This window comes from Mobula hypostoma, chromosome 13 (genome assembly GCF_963921235.1).
Source record: "Mobula hypostoma chromosome 13, sMobHyp1.1, whole genome shotgun sequence".
Taxonomy (NCBI): domain Eukaryota; kingdom Metazoa; phylum Chordata; class Chondrichthyes; order Myliobatiformes; family Myliobatidae; genus Mobula; species Mobula hypostoma.
This window is the reverse complement of record NC_086109.1, coordinates 12,582,546-12,607,117: the sequence shown is the minus strand read 5'-3', so window position 1 is coordinate 12,607,117 and position 24,572 is coordinate 12,582,546. Positions and strand designations below refer to the sequence as shown.

Sequence of the window (24,572 nt, the reverse complement as noted above, 5' to 3'; positions counted from 1 at the left end):
GACCAGACTGCACTTGGAATATGGTGAGCAGTTTTGGGCCCCTTATTGAAGAAAGGATGTGCTGTCATCGCAGACGGTCTAGCGCAGCGTTTCCTAACCTTTTTTATGCCAATGGGCCTTACCATCAGCCAAGGGATCCATGGACTCCCAAGTTGGGAACCCCTAGTCTAGGAGAGCTTGATGCAAATGATCCTGGGAATGAAAGGATTAAAGTATGAGGAGTGTTTGCCTGTACTCACTGGAGTTTCAAAAAATGAGAGGTGATCTTATTGGACCTATCAAATATTGAAAGGCCTAGACAGCGTGGATGTGGACAGGATGTTTTCTAGAGTAGGTGAGTCTCGATCCAGAGGGCATAGTCACAGAATAAAAAGATGCTCCTTTAAAATAGATTTGCGGAGGAATTTCTTTAGCCAGCAGGTGCTATAGATGGCTGTAGAGGCTAAGTCATTGGGTATATTTAAAGCGGAAGTTGATAGATTCTTGACTAGTAAAGACATCAAAGTTTATGCGGAAAAGGCATGAGAATGGGGTTGAGAGGAATAATAAATCAGCCAAGATTGAATGGCGGAGTACTTGATGGGCCAAATGACCTAATTCTGCTCCTAAATCTTATGATCTTTGATATATAGTACAATTCACAATATGTAGCACTGAAGAGGATGAGGAAATCTACTATAATATTTTCTGACTGCCAACAGCTGAGAGTGTTTATGAGTTGGGAGGCGAATAGATCTCCATGGATCTCCAGTTTCCTCCTCCTGAAGACAATAATCAGATCCTTGATCTTGCTGACTTTATACTTTATACTTTATTGTCGCCAAACAATTTATACTAGAACGTACAATCATCAAAGCCATATTTGATTCTGCGCTTCCTGCTCCCTGAATTGAAAATCGATAATAAATATTAAAAATTTTAATTATAAATCATAAACAGAAAATAGAAAAACGGAAAGTAGGGTAGTGCAAAAAAACCAAGAGGCAGGTCCGGATGTTTGGAGGCTACGCCCCAGATCCAGATCAGGTTCCGTTCAGCGGTCTCAGATTTTGAGTAAGAGGTTGTGTTGTTGTGGTAGTACTCAGCCGGAATGCTAATTCGTCACTAGCTTTGACTTGGCCAATTACAGTGGTGTGGCAGCAAACGTAAGTATGCTATTGGAGCTGTGCTTCGCCTCACAGTCAGAATTATAAAGCAAGTAGAGCAGGGAGCTAAGCACACAGCCTTGTGTCGCGCCTGTGCTGATGGTGACTGTGGGTGAGATGTTGCAGCCAATCCGAACAGACTGGGACTGGACTTCTCCAGTTCCTGCATCACCCATGACAATTTCCATCAGAAATGCATCCCATCTGCATTACTACCTACATCTTTCACTGCAGCAGGATTTGGAGACAGAAGGTGAGCATGGTTCATGTCACCAAGGACAAGGAGTAGGGCAGGTGGACTCAGGAACCAGGGATTATACAGGAAATTGGAGTTGGATAATTGATTGGTCCCGAGGGAACAGGGTGGTACAGAACTATGCACATGATGAGCGGTAAAAGAACTGTGAAATATGGGAACACTTCATAGTCTGGGAGGTGGGCTTAGTGAAAAGAAAGATCAGATAATGGCTTCAGTGGGGCATTTCAGGGCGAGAATCTTGGAGACATGACTAAAATGGTTATTAGATCAATGGACCTATTGGGAGAAAACCCTGTAGTGGGGAAAGTGTTGACAGTAAAGTACCAGGAAGTTGGTTGAAAATAAAGCAGAATAAAGGGCTGAAAATAAGTGGATTACAAGGAAAACTGAAGTAGGAATCATGTCAGAGAGAGGCCTGAGGAAGCTTGCCAATAAAACAGAGGAAAGAGCTGTGTGAATGTACATAACAGCACAAATGAATAAGCCAGAGGCACATGTCTGGTTGATGCAATAGATTTCAAAGAATCAAAGTTTAAGGTAGAGTGAAATTGGGACCTTAACATTAGAGTTTATAACTCTAATTCATTAGGAGCAAGATATGGCAAAAAAAATAACAATATGTTACCGCTTAAAATTAAAAACAAGAGAGAAGACTAACATTAATGATGGCTCCAAGGCACTATAAGGTTGTTTTAAAGTCCATTGAGTTCTCTACTGTCCTCTAGAGAAGAAGATTCACTATCCTTACCTGGCCTGTCTGATGACAGCAAAACCATTAAATGTGCTTCATTCTTTTCCCTCTCCTTCATTCTCCTTCTTCCATTCCCTACTCTAGCTCCCTTCTTATCCCTTCTCTTCTCCACATCTGCTTGTTATCTTCTCTTGGCATCCCTCCTACGCCACTTTCTCCCATGGTTCACTCTTCTTTCCTGTTAGATTTTCTACCTGTCACCTCCCAGCTTCTTACTTCCTCCACCCTCCCCTACCCACCTGGCTTCACCTACCACCTTCTAGCTTGTACTCCTTCCTCTCCCCCCACCTTCTTGTTCCAGCGTATCCCCCCTGTCCTTTCCAGTCTTGATGAAGGGTCTCAGCCTGGACCTTTCCTTTTCAAAGATACTACATGGCCTGCTAAGATCCTCTAGCATTTTGTAAAGTGTTACATGCTCCTAAATGTGCTGAGAAGCCTCCTGTTCACATTTTTGTTTTGTAAGAGACGTGTTACCTTGTACTTCATGAGAAACTACAGAAAGGCTCTTCCTTTCATATCATTCCCTTGCATGTTTCTCCTCCAACTTGAATCAGCAGCTCTTCACTTCCCTTTTAGAAGTGTTTTTTGGTTCTGTGCCTCTGCAGCAATTCCACTTCATCAGGATCATTTGCATCAGTAAATTTCTCATAATCCCTGACTATATGAAATTTATGTTTTCTAGTACTAACTCACTAACTGGTAGACCTATACTCATTTTTCCAAAAATCCTGATAATTTTGAGTGCATCCAGCAGCTAATAATCTCTGTGTTGATATCCCTCCCCTCAAAACTAAAACTGCTCACTTCTGGTGTTAATGGTATCCCAACCTACTTACACCATCTCCTGGACATCCTCTCTAAACTAGGTCTGAGTTTAGAACTCTGCAGCACTTCCAAGTTTTCACATTCCTTTATTTGTGTCCTTTCTCTTTATAGCTTTAAGTTCATAACTTTTATTCATCTGTCCAGTTTTCTCTTCTCTTCCTCTTTAATCCAATGATCAGATTTCCTCCATAATATGGTCCCATGACAATCTTGGTCTCTCCCTATCATTAATACACCCAGAGGATTCTTTATTAGGTACTCCTTTACACCTGCTCATTAATGCAAATATCTATCAGCCCAATGATGTGGCAGCAGCTCAATGCATAAAAGCATGCAGACATGGTCAAGCAGTTCAGTTGTTGTTCAGATCAAACATGAGAATGAAGAAGAAAAGTGACCTAAGTGACTTTGACTGTGGAATGATTGTTGGCGCTGGATGGGGTGGTTTGAGTATCTCAGAATCTGCTGATCTCCTGGGCTTTTCACATATAACTGTCTCTAGCATTTATAGAGAACGGTGCAAATAAACAAAAAAAAAAATCATTTAGTGAGCAGCAGTTCCGTGGGTGAAAGGACCTCATTATTGAGAGTTTATATGAAAATGGTCAGACTGGTTCAAGCCGACAGAAAGGCAACATGTTTCCTGACTCTGCTGATGTATTACAAGAGTGGTGTTCGGAAGAGCATCTCTGAATGTACAACACATCAAATCTTAAAGTGAATTGGCTACAGCAGCAGAGCATGCACTGGGTAACCACTTCGTTAGGTACAGGAGGTGTCTGAGTGGTCACTAAGTGTATTTGCTTCGTTATATTCATCACTCTCCCTGCAACTGAAAGCTAACTCTTCTCAACTTCTTATGAAGAGTCTTCAAACTGAAATGTTAGCTCTGTTTGCCTCTCCACAGATGCAGCCTGAACTGCCGAGTGCAATTTCAAGCTTTTATGTTTTTCAGACTTGCAATTTTTTGATTTCCATGATCTACATCAGATGTGTTCCAGATTTCTCAGAGTGATATGATCCAAATGACATTATCATTTATAAATGCAGAGCTAAGCAGATTCTAGTGGAGGCAGGTGCACTAGTGAAGTTCAAGAGATTACTAGACAGGTATATGGATGAATTTAAGGTGGGGGGTTATATGGGAGGCAGGGTCTGAGAGTCGGCACAACATTATGGGCCAAAGGGCCTGTACTGTGCTGTACTATTCTATGTTCTATATTCTATATTAATCACAATTCTGTGCTCCTGTAGTTCTGAACTCTTTTGTACTCCAACTGTGTTTTATCCATGTTTTGAGATTCATTACAAATGTATACCAACATTCAGCAGGTCAGGCAAAAGAAACAGAGATAATTACAGATCAGAGAACCATTACCCAAACTGGAGCCAACCCAAAACAGCGGGGTTCCAGAACTGCTTCTCTTTCCTCAGATGCTGCCTGACCTAATGAGAATGTCCAAAATTTTATGCTTTTATTTTGAATTTTCAACATCTGCGGAAGATTTTCTTTTTAAAAATTTACTTTTATGTTTTAGTAATTCTGCCACAAGCCAGGAAAAGAGGGTGGCCTCCATCAGGGTGGTGAATCTGTGGAAGTCATTGCCAAAGGTGGCTGTGGAGGCCAGGCCATTCAGAGCATTTAAAGCGGAAGTTGATAGATTCTTGATCAGTCAAGGCATGAACAGACTCGATGGGCTGAATGGCCTAATTCCACTCCAGTGTCTTATGGTCTTATAAGTGTTAATATGTCCACATTGAGAGATATGGGTTTTTTTTTCAAAGTGACTGAGAGATCTAAATCAGGAACTTGGCATTCATTTTGTTTTTTATACAGCATTGTGGTTATTCCAAATGGTCAGCAACTGGATAACATACCTCACTCTTCAATGCCTTCAGGGCACTAATCTAGGAGTATGTTGGAACGATTTCCATTTGCCTGAAATAATGCAAACCACTCTGCAAGATTTCCAACTGTTAGTGTTATCATAATGGGCACATTAAACATCATGAAAGACATCATAAATAAACCCTCTCTGCAGCAGCAGCACAGCACCCTGGCACCAGTGTGTGACATCTACAAAACACCAGGAAGCACATGACTATCACCATTAAGGCAAAATCATCAGACGCATAGCATGCAGTGAAATAATCAGCTCTCGAGTAAACGGACAAATGCAGCTTACCAATGATGGTCGTATTTGAAGTATCTGTACATTTTTCTATAATGTTGGAGGCTGTCACATCCAATATCTCACTTTTTTTTCCCACAATAATCTGAGGCAGTGCAGTAATACTGTTGGTGTTTGAAGGATTGACAATGTAGATCCAATGTATTGGTGTTTGAGATCATTGTATCCTCATACAGGGCCTTTTCATACCACGTGTACTGAATGGGAAGCGATCCTTGAACAGACTCACAGGACACTGACAGTGAGTTCTGAAAACCTGAAGCATTTGCTGATGGCAGAAATCTAAGCACAGGTCCGGACACACATTCTGTGGGAAAGGATCAAACATTCAGATATTGAGTGAACATCTAAAAATAAAACACTGTCCAATTTTTAGTACTTCTGTATCTCAGCCCAGACCCACCAGCTTGGGATCTCAGCAGCTCAACTCCCCCTCAGTGTCTCTGTATCGTCCCAGCTGCCACATCTGCCATTATCCCTGAACATAGCAGGACTCCAGATCAGGACAGCAGTGATGACACTGAGACTGTGATAATCAAGGCTACAATCTCTCTCAGCAGTAGGAAACCAGCTCCCAGTGGTGATGTATGCATGTTCTACTGGTTTGGCACTTTGATGGGCATAAGTCAGAAAGTATCCTGGAAAACCTAAGCAGGACATTAGCGTAGGAATTTGTGACATATATATCACATGTTCTGTGGCTTCAGAGTCATAAAGCTGGTGTTACACAGCATGGAAACAAGCCCTTCAGTCTATCTCATTTGAGCTGACCAGATTGTCTACTTGTAAACTAGTCCTGTTTCCCTGCATTTGTCACATATCCCTCTCTACATTTCATCCATGTACCTGTTTCAATATACTTTAAGTGTTGTAGTTGTACCCATGTCCATAGGAGGCTTTATCAATGTACCCATCACCTACTTGGTGAAAAATGTCACTCCTCATATCCTTTCTAAATCTTCCCTCTCTCACTTTAAATGCATGCCCTCTGTTTTTAGATTGCATTAGCCCAGGAATAGGGCTTTTGCCATTATCAATGCCCCTCCTGTATTTCTTTACAAATCTCTATAAAGCCAACACTTAGCCTCCTACACTGTAGAAGAAAAAGTCCATGCCTATCCAATCCCTTCTCATAATTTGAGCCCCCCAGACTGATAAACTACTTTTACACCCATTCCAGGTTAATGACTTCAATCCTCTACCAAGATTACCAGAACAGAGTATTCCAAATGCAGCTTCACAAATATCTTTTGCTTGTATCTTTTAGATACAAATATCTTTTAGATGTAACTTGCCATTATAACTCTTGAACTCAGTCCCCTGACCATTAAAGGCAAGTGTGCCAAGTGCATTCTTCACCATCCTGTCAAATTGTGTCTCACCTTTCAGGGAAATATCTACTTTTCTCTCTGTTATGTAACACTTCCCAGGGCCCTACCGTGTAGTTCTTCAGTCCTGCCCTAGTTTAACTTACCTAAGTGCAACAACTCACATTTATCTGCATTAAATTTAATTTGCTATTTCTGACCCACTTCATACGTTGGTCGAAGTTTCTTTGTAAAGTAGACCATGTTTTACATTGCCCACTATACCACCAACTTTGTTGTCATGTGCAAACTTATTAACCACATGGATAATGTCATCTTCCAGACTAATAACACTGATGACGCACAACAGTGGAACCAACATCAATCCCCTCAGCACATCACTGGTTACAGACCTCTAATCTGGAAGCAACTCTACACTGCAATGGTCATACACCTTCTACCAAGACAATTTTTTTTCAGCTTATCCTGATTTCCATGTGATCACACCTTCCAAATCAGTCTACAGTGCTGAAGCTCATGAAGATCACATCCACCGCTCTGCCCTTGGTTACCTTTTCTATAAACTCAATCAACTTCATGAACGGGGTAGAGAGTGGAATTGCGATTGGTTTCAATGACTTGCAGCTGATATTTACACACAGGTAGCAAGAGATCATGTCAGCCTGGAAAGCTAAGAAACTCCCTGGGAAGGTTGAGGTTGCCCAGAGTTTAACAGCAGGACTGTTGGAGACTGATTCCCTTATTATGACTTTTGAGGCATGCAGTCCATGAGCAATATTTTTGTTTCTCACTGATCTGTTACTATTGGATTGTTCGTTTTAGTCTGAATGCAAACCGCTGACAGGGTGACATTTCATACAATTCAGAGGCAGGACATATGTTCAGCCTTCCGCTGGAGATCGGTGCCCAGTCAGTACGACAGATCCTCCACTAGGTGAGAGCAACAAGGGTGGGGTTTCCCAACTCCTGCCTGCTCCCCATAGAGTGTTGCACTGTTGTGGAGTCTCAGAATACCGGTACTGCCCTAACTGTTCCTGGAGAAAGCTTAGAACTTGGAACAGTGCAGCACAGCCCTTCAGCCCATGATGTTGTGATGAACTAATTAAACTCATAATTAAATACCTAACTAAACCAATCCATTCTGCATACACAATGTCCATAACTCTCAATTTTCTGCACATTTAAATGCTCATCTAAAAGCCTCTTATCTGCCTCTATCCTATTTGCCTCCAACATCACCCCAGCAGTCAACTGGTGTGTAGTGGCATTAGCACTGGACTTCGAGGCAAATGGTCCCAGGTTCAAATCCAGCTGACTCCTTGCATGCTTTCTTTCCATGCTGGGTTGAGTGTCAAATTAGCAACCTGGCGTCATACAAAACAGACAAAGGCTAAGGAAACAGAAAAAAAGTCACCGGATGTGCCACAGGGCACGGAGAGGAACAACAACAATAATTACCCCTGGCAGTGCATCACAGGCACCCATCACTCTAGGTGTAAAAATACTTGTCTCATTCATCTACTTTGAACTTGCCACACCTCACCTTAAAGCGTGCCCCCTACGATTCAACCCTGAGACAAAGATACTGTCTATCTACTCTGTCTATGCCTCTTGTCTGATAAAGTTCAAAGTTCAAAGTCGAATTTATTATCCAAGTGTATACATGTCATTCAGCCTCCAGCACTCCACAGAATACAAGCTAAGTCTGTCCAGCTCCCGTTTATAGCCCATGCCCTCTAATCCAGGCAACATCTTGGTAAATCTCTTTCCAAAGCTTCCACATTCTTCCTATAAGGGGGTAAACAGAACTAACACAAGACTGCAGATATGGTCCAACTAGTTCTATAAAGCTGCAACATAACATCCTGTCTCTTTAACACAGTGCCTCAATCAATAATAGCAAGCACTACCACGCTCTCAACCTGAGCAGCTACTTTCCAGGAGCTACAGACTTGCACGCGGAGATCCCTCTGTCAATCAGCTTTGTTAATGCTCCTGCCATTACCTATGTACTGACCATTTACATTTGATCTTTCAAAGTGCAACACCTCACATATGGCTGGACTAAAGTCCAATTTGGGCAGACTAAACTTCACGGATCAAATTTATTAGTGGGGACATAACATCAGTTACTGACAAACTTACCGACAAGTACATGCAGATGTACTTTAAATAACAGATCGAGACCTGGTGTTGTAATTCCACAGCTGTACCATCCTGTATCTCCAGAGTGAAGATCCTCCATAGTAACAGTAAATATTCTCCGTTCCGGGTTATCTGTGATTGACACTCGTCCACTTCGTCCGTGTTGCCCATTTGTTTCCACTAAAACTGAACATTGATGAGTCCATCCATGACACCAATACTTTGTGTGTGAGTGGTACTTTGCTTCATAGTGACAATCGATTGTGATCGCTCTTCCCACAACTCCTGTTACATATTCATCTGCCCACAATGCACCTGAAACTGAGGGAGGTATTTTCAGATTTGATGGAAAGGAAGAATTTAATGCAAATAAATAACATTGAAAGCACAAGGTTAATCACTAAGAAACCTACTATCAATTACTTGTAGATGAACATAAAATCTCGGATTGGGACTTTTTTCTGTAATTCCACAGCTGTACCACCCTTTATCTCGAGAGTGAAGATTCTCCATAGTAACAGTAAATATTCCCTGTTCCGGGTTATCTGTGATTGACACTCGTCCACTCCGTCCGCGTTGCCCATTTGTTTCCACTAAAACTGAACAATGACGACTCCATCCATGACACCAATACTTTGTGTGTGAGCGGTACGTTGCTTCATAGTGACAATTGATTGTGATCGCTCTTCCCACAACTCCTCTTACATAACTCTCTGCCCACAATGCACCTGAAACTAAGGAGGAAGTGCTTCAGAAAATTAAGGTGTAAAATCAATTTAGCCAACAAGGCATCTGAAATTAAACAGAAGAATATTCAGATTCCGTGGGAAAGGAATTGCTTCATATGCTGATGTACATTTTGCAAATAGTTACTGCCTGCCCATTATTGATTTAAAAGGAATTCCGTCAGATTTATGATAAAAGATGATTGTAAAAAATCATCAGATATTAATCATTAGCTTCTTGCACTGGTTGTGTTCCTGCTCCTCACCTTCCTCATTGTCTCAATCGTCACCCTCCCTACCATCCACCTGGATCCATCTACCTTTTGTTTTCATCTGGCTGCTTCCAGCTATCATCCACCCAGCTCTATCTCCAAACATCACCGCTCCCCTTACCCTAAAAGGGTTCCATCTGCCTGTTATCCTACAGCCCTCTTCGGTCCACTAATGAGCTACTGGCTCCTGTCTCGCCACTCCCCCTCTCCTTTTGATACAGACTATCTTTCCTCTCCACCCTCAGTCCTAAGATAGGGAATCAAGCCAAAACATCGACAATATCTTTCTCACCCATCTCCCCCCACCCAGAGATGCAGCTTGACTCACTGAGTTCCTCCAGTGTCTGCAGTTGTGTCTCAATAAGAATATCACTCTTGATCATGTCCTGAGGAGGTGTCCCATGACTTCACAGCCAATGACTTTGGTCTGAAGTACTGCCGGTGCTGTTGCTATGTCAGTGTTTCCTCCCCTATGCCAGTACATTGTGGGGTCACTCCTGCTTCACCATGGGTAACTTCGCTCACCTCAACACTGAACTGATTCCACAATCTACTGACTCACTTTCAAGGACTCTACGTCTCATTTTCTGAATGTTATTTATCTACCTATCTTATCTTTTGTAGCCTGGGGAAAAATACACACGCAGGACCACAAATATTTTTAGGGGTCATTAAGTCCTTTATCTGTTTTAGGTATTTTAATGCAGAAAGAGGGTATCAAAATAACATCACAATACACATTAATGAAAAACACAGTTCCTGCTGTGACAATCTCAGCTTAATTTCGGTCCATACCCTTGTTTTGTCTGCAGTATGAAAATAAATAAAATAAACTATACAAACCAATACGGTAGTGGCAATTCTATAAAACCATACAAACAGTATTAGACTCCCACTAACCCTGTACCTTATACACAACATCAAAAATATGAATAAATACATCTCATGTTAATTAAGGGATATACTCACTTTGGCACACACGTGGTTAAGTTCCAAACACATATAGGCAAGTTATAGACAAGTTATCCTCTCTCATACTACGTGAACAGAGATTAACACATTCACATTACTAGGTTATGTTCACATTTGCTCATGAAACAATAAAGTAAGACAAAAATAGACTTTTACAGTATAATGCCTTGTAGATAAATTACTAGAAAGACTAACCTACTAGGCCGATAAGGAACTTTACGCAACCACACTATATAATGCCAACATCTTACTCACAAAAATATGAAGCATCCACATGCAAAACATGTCAAATTACCGATATTCTAGATTTACAAACAAGTATAAACAAATTTACATGGATATTATCAAATATTATTCATCCTTCCTCACCATGCGACTAGCCTTCGACATTCTTTCTAGAACCTTCAACTCTTCTTTCTACTCCACACGTGCATAATGACATCACTGTTTTCTTTTAAAGGCACAGACAGCTATTTTAGCATTACCAGGGTGAATACATAAGTGCACTTTAACAATAAATAATGATATTCGATGGTCAGCTGGTTACATTTCTATTTATTTTTGTATTTGCACATTGGTTATTTGTCAGTCTCTTGTTAGTGTGTAGTCTTACATTGATTCTATTATACTTTTTCTGCTGTGAATGCCCACAAGAAAATTGATTTTTCAGTTGACAATTGGGTGTGAAGATCAATGGACTCCCTTGATACTCACAGAACCATTGACCATCCATTCTCACCTCACTTGCTCCTTAAATTTTTAGCAAGCTGGGTTCTGAATGGTGAGAGTTTGAAAACCGAGAGAAACTGGTATTGCATGAGGTCTGTAGACTATTTTTGGACTTGTTGTGGTGTTGGTGAAATAGAATAAATGGAGAATATGTCTGTAAAGATGTATAAAGATGGCTTCCTCCACCTGTACTTGAAAGCTCGATTTCAGCATATAAGAGAAGTCTGGTTAGGGACATGGATAGTAGGAGTATGGGGGGCTATAGCCTTGGTACCGGTTGATGGAAATGAGCAGTTTAAATGGGTTGGTATGGACTAGATAGGTCAAGGGGCCTGTTTCTGTACTATACTTTTCTGTGATTCTATCACTCTAGATCTGACTGTCTATCCTAACTCTGCCTCTCATAATTTTCAACTTTCATCAGTCTCTGTCTCCAATCCAACTTTGAACAACTTCTCCTTATAGCACATAATCTCTAATCCAGGCAGAATCATGTTAAACCCCTTCTGTTCTCTTTCCAAAGCTTCCACATCCTTCATATGATGGGGTCACAACACTACACACATTACTCCATGTGTGGCCTAACTAAAGTTTTATAAGGCTGCAATATGACTTTCTGACTTTCTACTGAATGAATTGCTGATGAAGGCTATATGCCTTCTGTACCACCTCGTCTAATTGTATGGGAGCTATGAATTCATTATCATCATCATTATGTGCCATATTGTATGATGTAGACAATCATAGTCATGGCCATGATTGTTCTTGGCAAATTTTTCGACAGGAGTGGTTTGTCATTGCCTTCTTCTGGGCAATGTCTTTACAAGACAGATGACCCCAGCTATTATCAATACTCGTCAGAGATTGTCTGTCTGGCGTCAGTGGTCGCATAACCTGGACTTATGATATACACCAGCTGCTCATACGACCATCCACCACCTGCTCCCATGGCATCGTGTTACCCTGATCAGGGCTAAACAAGTGCTACACATTGCCCAATGGTGACCTGCAGGCTAGTAGAGAGAAGGAGTGTGTTACACCTCCTTTGGTAGAGACATATCTCTACCCCACCACCCTAGCTATGAACTAGAACCCCAAACTGCCCCTATATAGTCATAGTCATAGTCATAGTCATACTTTATTGATCCCGGGGGAAATTGGTTTTCGTTACAGTTGCACCATAAATAGTTAAATAGTAATATGTAAATTATGCCAGGAAATAAGTCCAGGACCAGCCTATTGGCTCAGGATGTTTGACCCTCCAAGGGAGAAGTTGTAAAGTTTGATGGGCACAGGCAGGAATGACTTCCTATGATGCTCTGTGTTGCATCTCGGTGGAATGAATCTCTGGCTGAATGTACTCCTGTGCCCACCCAGTACATTATGTAGTGGATGGGAAACATTGACCAAGATGGCATGCAACTTGGACAGCATCCTCTTTTCAGAGGTCATATCCATGCTGTCAAAAGTCCTGCCATCAACTGACTTCTGTCCCTTTACATTTGACGTCTCAAAGAGCAACAACTCACACTTACTGGATCAAACTGTTCTGGCCATTTTTCAGCCAATACCTGTAACTGATCTAAGAAATTAGATTAGTTTTTTTTTATCACATGTTCATTGAAACATACAGTGAAATGTTTTATTTTACTTCAAAGACCAACACAGTCCAAGGATTGTGACAATCTTATACACTGTCCCAAACTCCATCAACCTTTGTGTCAGTTGCAAACTTACTAAGCCAGGCATCTACCTTCTAATTCAAGTCACAGAAGCCCCAGTACCAATCCCTTTGGAGCATCCACTGGTAATGGACCTCTAGCCAGAGTAACACTTTCCAGCACTACTCTCTGTCTTCAATAGAAAAGCCAATTCTGAATCCAAACTACTAAGTCACTGTAGACCTCAACACCTTCATCTCCTGGATCATATTAGAGATTTAGAGGGACATAGGCATGTGGCCAAGTGGTTAAGGTGTTCGTCTAGTGATTTGAAGGTTGTTAGTTCGAGCCTTGGCTGAGGCAGCGTGTTGTGTCCTTGAGCAAGGCACTTAACCATACATTGCTCTGCGACGACACCAGTGCCAAGCTGTATGGGTCCTAATGCCCTTCCCTTGGACAACATCGGTGGCGTGGAGAGGAGAGACTTGCAGCATGGGCAACTGCTGGTCTTCCATACAACCTTGCCCAGGCCTGCGCCCTAGAAACCTTCCAAGGTCCAAGAAACCTGCACAAATCCATGGTCTCATGAGACTAACGGATGCCATAGGCAAGTGGAATTAGATTATGAAGGCACATGGATGAGTTCAGCCTTGGAGTTTGTTACTGTACTGTGTAACAGTGAGGGTGAAGAAGAAACTACCAGGTTTTACCAAAGCACGCTGGTTTGGTAATGTCCTTTGATAAGGAGATCTAACATTCCTGTCAGGCATGAACCACCAATGTGCTTGATTACTAATTGCCTCTCTGACGTGGCTCCAGAATGCCGGCCATTTATTATCTTGAACTCAGTGATGCCCGTAACCCCAAGAATCGGCAACACACTCACAAACTCCATTTGGCCACTAGAGTGAAAAGGCCGTGGGTGAAGTTGACAAGTTTACGTGATTAGCAGTACTGAGCAAGAAGAAAATGCTTCCTCATTGCAAGAGTAACACAGACCTTCAGTCCTGAAGAAAGGATCATTAAACTGGATTTTAATGAACAAAAACAATTGAGTACAAGAGACGATTATATGTACTCAATTAAAACTGCAGATTATTCGAAACATTACCTTTTAACAGATAACCGGCAGGTGGTAAAGAGGCATCTGCACTGGACTATGATGGTGTGTGGTCCCAGGTTCTCCTTCACAAGCAAGAGAAAACCTGCAGATGCTGGAAATCAAAGTAATAAACACAAAATGCTGAGTTCCTCCAGCATTTTGTGTGTATTACCTGGGTTCTCCTTGCACACTTTCCAACCGTGCTGGGTTGAACGTCTAGCAACACAGCCTCATAAAACTGGACAAATGCTAAATAAACAGCAAGGTTGCCACCCGATGCACCACCAGGCGTGGAAGTAAACAGCAACTTTATAACAGAAGAGAATCATGACCTACGTGTTTCAACTTTGTTACTTGTATAGACTTTTAACTTAAATGCCCTTCTTTTTCATTTACAATTTATACTAAAAACCTTAGTCAGTATTGGTGCTATATGTGTGGTACGCCAGTGCAGACACACAAGAAATTACTTGACAACACCTATTGAGTGACATTTTTATATCTTTACAAGTCTACACATAGTTAAACATCTTTGTTGTGGGAACATTGCACAAGACCAAAACACTGATTTTAAAAATGTCCGGGACTAGCTGTTACTCACCCGGCAGGAAGCAAATGAGAAGAATTAGAATCCACATTATTTTATTCGCAGAAACCAAGCCTGCTTTTGTCAGTCACCCAGTTCTTAATCTTTGAAGCTCAATATCCACCTAGTAAAAAGGCAATATAGAAACTAAATGAGGAAGAAGGCAAAGGAAGTCCAACCATGAAAGCACAGTGAGTTAACACTTGAAACCTGAAACCCTCTCAATTTTCTTTCACAAATTATTCTGAACTGATTGACATTGGCAGATGGAAATAGTGAAAACCAGCAAGTTAAAATATTATCAGTGTTATTAATGAGTTAATGACTGAAACATCATGATGAATTGCAAGAAAAGCAGGAAAAAAAAGAAAACAAAATCACAAAATTGTTGAGATTGATTGGAAAATTACATCCCCCGTCTCCCTGGAAGAGGTATTGCACCAGCATCATCTGAAGACAATTAGAAATGGGCAATGACTGCTGATTTTATCCCACATTTGTACCACTCACCTGACATATACTTACTTAGATAATAAATTTACTTTGATTAACAGGATATCCACCCCTGGCTGTCACTCATCAGGAAGAGAAAACATGGGAAGAATCAGACTCCATATTACTTTATCGGCAGGGTCCAGGCCAACATACTTAGTCCGTCACCTGGCTGATAGGACTGTCAGAAGTGCATGCTGAAATGTAAATGAGGAAGAAGGGCGCAGGAAGTCCAGTACTAAAATCACACTGAGCCAGCTGACAAAAGTCTAATAGGCTAATTAACCACTAAAAATTCTCCTAGGAGAATAATACACATTTATGAGGGTTATAGTCAATGTAAATATATGCAGGTGTTTTTCCCCGGAGGTTGGGTCAGACTAGAACTACAGGTTATAGGTTTAGCGTAAAAGGTGAAATATTTAAGGGGAACCTGGGGGCAAAGACCTTCATTCAGAGTGTGGTGAAAGTGTGGAGAGAGCTAACAGGAGAAGTGATGGATGCAGGTTCAATTGCGACATTTCAGAGCAGTTTAGATAGTCACATGGATGTGTTGAGTCTGGAAAGGGTATGATCCAGATGGAGTTCAATGAGTCTTTGCAGAAAAACGAGTCAACATGAACTAGATGGGCTGAAGAGCTGTAGTGTTCTATGACTTTGTAATTGTATTTCTCCCTTCATTGCTAGAAATGCTTACCCTAGGTATCATTGTATCTCAGTTCTTTCTGGACCCTCCCTGAACTTGGACACACAGTATGGAGAGCACATGTCATTATTCTATTCATTAGGAGTTGGTAGGCTAAAAGCATGAGACTGCAGGGTGTTCATTTTAGTGTCGCGATAATAGGAATTTGACCATTTTGTAGTCAATGTATTGGTTAGTGAATCTAAAGAGAGAGAGCGGAGGTATTTGCAACTTATCAAAGCCTCAGGCATTTCAGTGAGGCATCAGAAAGGGTAGTTGACACATAAACATTATGCCAGCAAGAAAAAGTAACAGGCTGGGCATTCAGTGGTAAATGATTCTCATCTTAGCTATATTGTGGTTCCCACATTTTCCACAACTACACGTCTGCACATATTCCAGTAAGGTGACAGTGCGCTCGGACGCGGTGGTTCCAATCAAAGGCGTATTTGTTCATCTTTTACGTCCTTTTTTACAAACGCAGATCACTGCTGGATACTAAGAACATCAAGTACTGCAGGACTGTCCCATCAGCCAGTTGCTTGATAGGGATGGAGCTGGACATATTACATACCGTCATGCTGTCACCTAGACTTTTTGGGGACTGTTGTTGCGCTGAGGTGGTCCGTGGTGTGAATAATTAGCTTGGACTTTATATTGTGATTGAAAGATCCTATTGGACTTTGGTAAAGTAGAATAGTGCAAGTCGGGTTCACTGGTTTATTGGTGAGACCGAGGGCAGGTGAGCTGCATGGCCTTGGTTGTGGTGAGGACTAGGCCTGCACAGTGAGGACTAGGCCTGCTGTAATTACCCAGTGGAGGAGGGACCACAGGCAGTGTGGGGGAGTGCAGAAACCTCTATTGGCGCATTGGAATCTGTAGCGGGTTGAAGGCTGACCACCCCCCCCCCCCCCAGTTGGTGCTGTTCTCTAATGTCCGCTCTGTGGAAGAAGCTGGACCAGGACAATTTATCAATCTACAGTCATGCCACTCAGGGACAAAACCATTGTTTTTTCCCTTTCTAATGGTATGTTTTTCTGCAATTGTAACCAAATGTGCTATTTGTGCCAAGTGCCAAGTGAATTGAATTGAATTGGATTGGCTTTATTACTTACATCCTTCATATAGAACATAGAACATAAAATAGTACAGCACAGTACAGGCCCTTCGGCCCACAATGTTGTGCCGACCCTCAAACCCTGCCTCCCATATAAGCCCCCACCTTAAATTCCTCCATGTACCTGTCTAGTAGTCCCTTAAACTTCACTAGTGTATCTGCCTCCACCACTGACTCAGGCAGTGCATTCCATGCACCAACCACTCTCTGAGTAAAAAACCTTCCTCTAATATCCCCCTTGAACTTCCCACCCCTTACCTTAAAGCCATGTCCTCTTGTATTGAGCAGTGGTGCCCTGGGGAAGAGGCACTGGCTATCCACTCTATCTATTCCTCTTATTATCTTGTACACCTCTATCATGTCTCCTCTCATCCTCCTTCTCTCCAAAGAGTAAAGCCCTAGCTCCCTTAATCTCTGATTTTTACACGAGGAGTAAAAATCTTTAAGTTGTGTCTCCATCTAAATGTGCAATGTGCAATTTATAGTAATTTATAATAAATATTATGTAAAACAGGATAGTTAGTATAACATAGAAATACAGTTGTGTCAGCATGAGTTAATCAGTCTGATGGCCCGGTGGAAGAAGCTGTCCCGGAGCCTGTTGGTCCTGGCTTTTATGCTGCGGTATCATTTCCTGGATGGTAGCAGCTGGAACAGTCTGTGGCTGGGGTGACTCGGGTCCTCAATGACCCTTCAGGCCTTTTTTACGCACCTGTCTCTGTAAGTGTCCTGAATAGTGGGAAGTTCACATCTACAGATGCGCTGGGCTGTCTGCACCACTCTCTGCAGAGTCCTGCGATTGAGGGGAATACAGTTCCCATACCCGGCAGTGATATAGCCAGTCAGGATGCTCTCAATTGTGCCTCTGTAGAAAGTTCTTGGGATTTAGAGGCCCACACCAAACTTCTTCAACTGTCTGAGGTGAAAGAGGCGCTGTTGTGCCTTTTTCACCACACAGCTGGTGTGTACAGACCATGTGAGATCCTCGGTGATGTTTATGCCGAAGAATTTAAAGCTGTTCACCCTCTCAACCCCAGATCGATTGATGTCAATAGAGGTTAGTCTGTCTCCATTCCTCCTGTAGTCCACAACCAGCTCCTTTGTTATTGCGACATTGAGGGAGAGGTTGCTTTCTTGACACCAATGTTATGTCATTAGAACAATCAGTGTAGTGCCATCAGCAAATTTAATTAGCAGACTGGAGCTGTGGGTGGTGACACAGTCATGGGTATACAGAGAGTAAAGGAGGGGCCTTAGTACACAGCCCTGAGGGGCATTTGTGTTGAGGGGCAGAGGTGAGGGAGCCCACTCTTACCCCCAACCGGTGATCTGACAGGAAGTCCAGGATCCAGCTGCACAAGGCAGGGTGAAGGCCGAGGAGGTCTCTGAGCTTCTTGTCAAGTCTGGAGGGAATTATGGTGTTGAAGGTTGAACTGTAGTCCAAGAACAGCATTCTCACATAAGCATCCTTCTTCTCCAGGTGTGTAAGGACGGTGTGTAGAGCTGTGGCTATTGCGTCATCTGTCGATCGGTTGTGTCAGTAGACGAATTGTAGGGGGGCCAGTGTGGGTGGCAGCATGCTGCAGATGTAGTGTGTAACGGGCTATTGGTAATGTGTTTGGCACCTTGACCTCAGAAGAACACTGGTTCATTTGTATTCATGTACAGTTGAATCATTATTAAACTTGAACCTGATATTTAATCATCGCCTTTGAGGAAATCTTTCACTAGTTCTGAACTATGACTAACCATGAGAATGTTCAGTTCTGGGTGTCACTCACCAGGCAGGAAACAGGTAGGGTTATTAGAACATTCAGGAAAAGAAAACAGCTCTTAATTCTTGGAGCAAAGGGATTATTCAATAGAGATGTTGATAGAATATTAGTGAGGAAGAAGGCAACAGGAAGTACACTAGTGAAATCATGGTGTGCCTGACATTTGAAAATCTGTAAGAATATTTAACAAATAAAAAGAAAACAATTACTATAAAAAGTAAAAAGAAGAAGAAACATTTTAAGGTCTGGGTAATTACAGATGGCATCCGTTAGTCTCGCGAGACCATGGATCTGCGCCTGGAAGGTCTAGCTTCAGACTCTCCAGGGCGCAGGCCTGGGCAAGGTTGTATGGAAGACTGGCAGTTGCCCAAGCAGCAAGTCTCCCCTCTCCATGCTACCAATGTTGTCCAAGGGAAGGGCAAGTGCCAATACAGCTTGGCACCAGTGACGTTGCAGAAGTTGCCAGAGCGAGGTTGAAAGCAAAGTCGGACTGCCTTAGGGACTCCAGCTCCGGATTTGTTCTCAGGATTTACTCCCGAAGCCTTTCCCATGAGTAGGTATGGCTGCAAGGCAGTGGAGGTTTGAAATCAGAGTTTTCCCTCTCTTAGATGGGCTGCCTTCCTAGGCTGACGAGCTCCATCTACCCGAAGCACTGGTTTTAAGGCGCCAGGTCCTGCCTTTGCCCCTTCTCCTGTCAGTAGAAACAGTTCCGCTAGGCTTAGAGGCTAAGCCACACGAGAAGGCCAGGAGTTGGACTTGGTTGTCAGAGGCTATTTGAGTCGCCTGCCATGAGAAGCACTTTTAGGTAATGGGAGCTTGTCCCCACTACCGCTCCTCGGCTTGACAACTTTGGACCCATATTACCCATTTTAAACAGTCTGAAATATTCACAAACAAGCATAACAACAATTATATTTGGACACCTCACATAAAACGAATTGCAGGTACAGTTTGGGAAAGGCGGGAATGCCGAGATTGGACTAACTAAGGACTGTGGGCACACACTCCCTGTTTATGAACATTAAAGATGGTGGCGAAGGTCAAATTGTTTGACCCATCAGCTGCCTTGTTGTCAGAGCGACCAGCGACCATCCGGTCAGTGGCTGCAGAATGGATATATGATCTCGCTGATGGCCCGAGGGCCGAGGACTGGTCAGAAGCAATACTTTTTATAGAGGTGTTGTCGAGGCTTTGACTATGGGCACCGACATAATTCTCTTGGGCGGGATTTGTTCTCATGAGCTTGATTACCAGTTTTATTACAGCAACAGACTGTGACCCCGCTCCATGCAACTGGACCCAGATGTCGGCTTAAGGCTGATTTATACTTGCGTGTACGAGCTACGCCGTATCCTACGCAGTAGGCCTGATTTATACTACTGCGTAGCCCTACGCTGTAGCGAGCATGCGTTGTTGTGTCTGAGTCGCTCTGCAATTCACCGCCAAAATGCTAGTTAGCGGTGGGGTCTCTATGCTACTGTGTTGAGTTTCTTCGTGAAAGACATGGACGAGGAAATGCATTTCAAATATTTTCGGATGTAGGCAGGTGGATTTGACGATTTGGTTCATCATCTCCAACCATTTATTTTGCATCAGTGTGCGGACATGGCGGAGAAAAGCAACCAGAAATGCGTAGGAGGAAATGCGATGCTACCAGGTGGACCAATTTCAGTTGTTGCGGTCTGCGTCGCCGCAACGCGTGAGTTAATTTTTCGGGGAGGCGCATGTCACCCTATGGCGTAGGGTACGCGGTACCTACGGCGTACATTTGACACAGAAGTATAAATTGGGCTTTAGTCCAGATCACAACTGCCTACACTGGCCACAACGGGTACACTCCGGATCACCAGATCCTCCCTGGAGAGGCAGGATAGGTCCTGACTTTGGTATAATGCCCATCTCTCTGTACAGAAGTCTAACCACCTCTATCGTGCTGCCCAGCAGTGGGACGTCCCACTTGGTCTGGTACCACTACTCTCATCATTCCTTCTCACTGTCCAAAATGTAGCATCTCAATTTAAAACAACGATCATAATTTGCCTCCATGAATGCTGCCTGACCCACTGAGTTCCTCCCTAGTTCAAAGTAAATTTATTATCAAAGTAGGTAAACAACATACATCCCCGAAGTTCATTTTCTTGCCGGCCCTCACAGGAAAATAAAGAAATGCAGTAGAGTCTGTCATATAGCAAAGACCAAAAAACTTCCAATGTGCAAAAGAGGACAAATCGGGCAAATAATAAAATTAAACATATTATATTGAGAACATGAACTGCAGAATCCCTGAATTTGAGGCCACAGGCTGTGAATGAAATCAGCTCATAACTGAGGCAATGAAGCCACACACGCTGGTCCGGAGTTTTTTTTAATTTCTCACTTCACAATCTTCACAATTTACCACAAGTACCTTCTAACAGTTTAACCACCTCTCACTAATTATAGCAGACATTGGAAGTTCGTTTTGTTGTAGTTGCTGACACGACACTTCCTCTTTTGCAGTAACTTTATTCTGCATTCTGTTATTGCTTTTCTCTTGCACTAACTTTGATGTACTGATACGATAAAAGCTTCTGTATGAATGGCTGAGCTTTTCACTAACACGATAATAATAAATATGCAGACGCAGAAAATCCAAAACAACGCACAGAAAATGCTGGAGAAGCTCAGCAGTTCAGGCAGCACCTATGGAAGTGAATGAACAGTCAACACTTCGGGTCCTGAGTGAGATTCTCAGCCCGAAACCCTAACTGCCCGTTTCCATGGATGCTGCCTGAACCTTTGAGTTCCACTGGCATTGTGTGTGTGTGGTTTTGAGTTTTTCATTGTGTGTCTGTACACGTGACAGTAATAACTCGATAAACCAATTTGTTAAATATAACAGATGATATTGCATTCTAGGGTGATTTTGCCAGCTGTCTCACTGTCGTACAACTATAGAGCTTCTTGGTGTTTTCTTCCTCATGTGTCTCCTACCTAACATTTAACTCATCGAAGAGCTGGTTGAATAAGTGACAAGGGCTGGCCTGCTGTCTGTGAATAAAACAATCCGTCTCGTCTGCACCCTGCCACGGGGAAGCTGTTGGAATTGAGTCTTATCTCCTTATCTCCACAGAATCTGATATCCTTGTGGAACTTCAGCAACATAATCAACAAGAGCCTCATATTCCGAAAATTCAGAAATAAGATTCAATGATACTGCAAGATCCAGTTCCATCGAAAGGCAGAATGTCCTCAATTACCAGTGCTTTGTGACACAACTGCCACATGAGATATAATTGCAGTGATGTTATTGATGGTGGTGGACTACGGAGGGTGGGGGAGGGGGGACTGAGCGGTGCACCCACTTTCATTCTCTAGGGTTGTGCCTGTGAGAGTATTGACTTCAATCGTACTGAAATAATGCGAGAGGACTATACGCTACCCTCTCTCACAGATTGCAATCCTGAGACCCCAAGGTAGATTAGTCTCTATAAATATTCTGTGTTGCTTTAGACCTGTAAGTTGAAATTGTTATTTTAGAATTTCACTTTTCAAAATGGGTTTGCATCTCGCAGTTTTGCTTGTTGAGAACAGATTCTTCCACTTGCCACCCTTCAGAAGTTTTATGGTTTGAAGGAAGTTGTATCTGCCAGACCCTGGCAATGCTGCTTTGTTTTGCCATGACCAACTCTGATGTAGCCCTGATGGCAAAGTTCATGGTTGGTTATCTTAGTATCTTAGTATCTTAAGTTCTCATTATTTCTTGCTATTTATTTATGTTTGCAATTGCAGTTTGTTGTCTTCTGCACTCTGGTTGATTTTTCATTGATCCAGGATAAAGAGTCCTTGAAGCGAGATTATTGGTAGTGGAAACATTTCCATGGATGTGTAGTTATTCTCTTTGTTCAAGAGCCTAATGGTTGTGGGGTAGGAAATGTTCTTGGTCATGAAGTTGTGAAACTTGAGATTCTTGTACCTTCTTTCCAATGACAGCAGCGAGAAAAGATTCACTTTACTGTTCTATAGATTTGCTGCCTATGCCTGCAAGAAAATGAATCTCAGAGTTGTATATGGTGGTATACATGTCCTTTGATAATAAAACACATTTCTTCATTTTGTAATGTACCACATTTCAGTTTGCTGTGGTTTTATCATCAGACTTCCTGCTGCCTTCTTCCTCTATTTTATTTCTGTTATTTCGCTCCAAGGACAGGGAGTATTTGACCGGATCTCTGCAAATAAAACGATGTGGATTTCAGTTCTGCTGATTAGTTTCCTACCTGGTGAGTGAAAGCCAGCGCAGGACATTCACATCATCAGTGTTAGGTTGGGTATAGTGCACCATTTGCGCAGCAGAGTGCTTCCCTAGATTTAGTCGAGTACAGAATTTAAGTGCGTGGGGGGGGGTGGTGGTTGGCGTATATTTAGGATGAGATGGAAAAGATTTAAAAAGCACCTGAGGAGTACCCAGTGGATTGTAGAAGGAAATGATAGCAGTACTGTTGAATACAGGTGCAGTAGTATCATTTAGGAGACTTTTCATTAAGTACACAGAGGTGTTGGGCTTGGACGGAAATGAACCAAATGCAGAAAACTTAGACTAACTATATAGGCGCTGTGCTCAGAATGAACTGGTTAGGCCGAAGGGTGCCAGACCATTCTACGTTGCTCTAATGTGTGTAGACATAAAAGACTGCAAATGCCGGAATGCAAAGTTCGAAGCAAATGACTGGAGTTCAGCAGGTTGAGTAGTATCTGCGGAAGGAGGGGAATTGTCAACATTTTGGGCCGAGGCCCTGCATCAGATTGGAAGTGGAGAGTGAAGATACAGTCAGTGGCCACCATTTTAGGTACAGCTGAACACCTGCTCGTTTATGTAAATATCCAGTCCACCGGTTATGCGGCAGCAACTCAATGCAGATGTGGTCAAGAGGTCAGTTGTTGTTCAGACCTACCATCAGAATGGGGAAGAAATGTGATTTAGGTGACACTGTTGGTGTAAGAAGGGATGGGTTGAGCATATCAGAAACTGCTGATCTCCTGTGATTTTCTGTAGAGTTTAAAGAGAATAATCTGAGAAACAAAAACAAAAAACATCCTGCGAGCAGCAGCTTTGTGAGCAAAATTGCCTCGTGAATGAGAGAGGTCAGAGGAGGATGATTAAACTGGTTCAAGTTGACAGAGAGGTGATAATAACTGAAATGACCAAGCATTACAACATTGGTATGCAGAAGAACATCTCTGAACACACAACACGTCAAACGTTGAAGTTGATAGAGTACAGCAGATGACCACAAACATGCATTCAGTAGCCACTTTATTAGGAAAAAGGGGTATTGAAAGTGGCTTCTTTAATAGGTACACAGTAACGTGGTCACAGTGTGTAGTGTAAAGAGGACAGAACAATGTGTGAATCAGGGTCAAATAGGTGACAGAGGGACCAAGGGGGAAGTGGGGATGAAGGAGCCGGGAGGGAGAGGGGTGCAGTTGGGAGACAGAGGCATGTGGGTGGGAGAGGAAGCAGACATTGGAAAAAGAGGTAGGGGTGGAGAATACTGCTGGAGAATGTTAAGTGGGAAAATCTGGTTACCAGTACTAGAATCTGATCTTGTAGTGCACTGATTGCAGTGAAGATCAGCATTGTTCTCTTGAATTTGGTGTCTTTATGGGGCTATTTCAGTGAGGGGGGGGCACAATTAATAGTCAAGAAGATTGATAGTTCTGTATTTATGGGTAAACCAGATTGGGTAGGGATGTTAGATTTCCATCCCTAATGTGGCTTTGCAACTCTCGTACAATTTTGGTAACCACCTAGAGGTCTCTTGATCATTA

General features: G+C 42.5%; 2 protein-coding genes across 2 annotated transcripts in view; one reads left to right on the top strand and one right to left on the bottom strand.

Annotated features, from left to right (window-relative positions):
• Nucleotides 1-24,572, bottom strand: part of LOC134355857 (uncharacterized) — a 545,005-nt gene that overhangs the window by 119,546 nt on the left and 400,887 nt on the right. Inside the window, exons 4-5 of the mRNA XM_063066362.1 lie at nt 8,646-8,966; nt 5,252-5,479 (exon numbers count right to left, since the gene is read on the bottom strand). Coding sequence (XP_062922432.1) covers nt 5,252-5,479; nt 8,646-8,966 — 549 coding nt within the window. The remainder of the gene's footprint in view (nt 1-5,251; nt 5,480-8,645; nt 8,967-24,572) is intronic.
• LOC134355435 (uncharacterized) overlaps nt 22,965-24,572 on the top strand; it is a 68,521-nt gene continuing 66,913 nt past the window's right edge. The window contains exon 1 of the mRNA XM_063065304.1: nt 22,965-23,023. Coding sequence (XP_062921374.1) covers nt 22,987-23,023 — 37 coding nt within the window. The 5' untranslated portion in view covers nt 22,965-22,986. The remainder of the gene's footprint in view (nt 23,024-24,572) is intronic.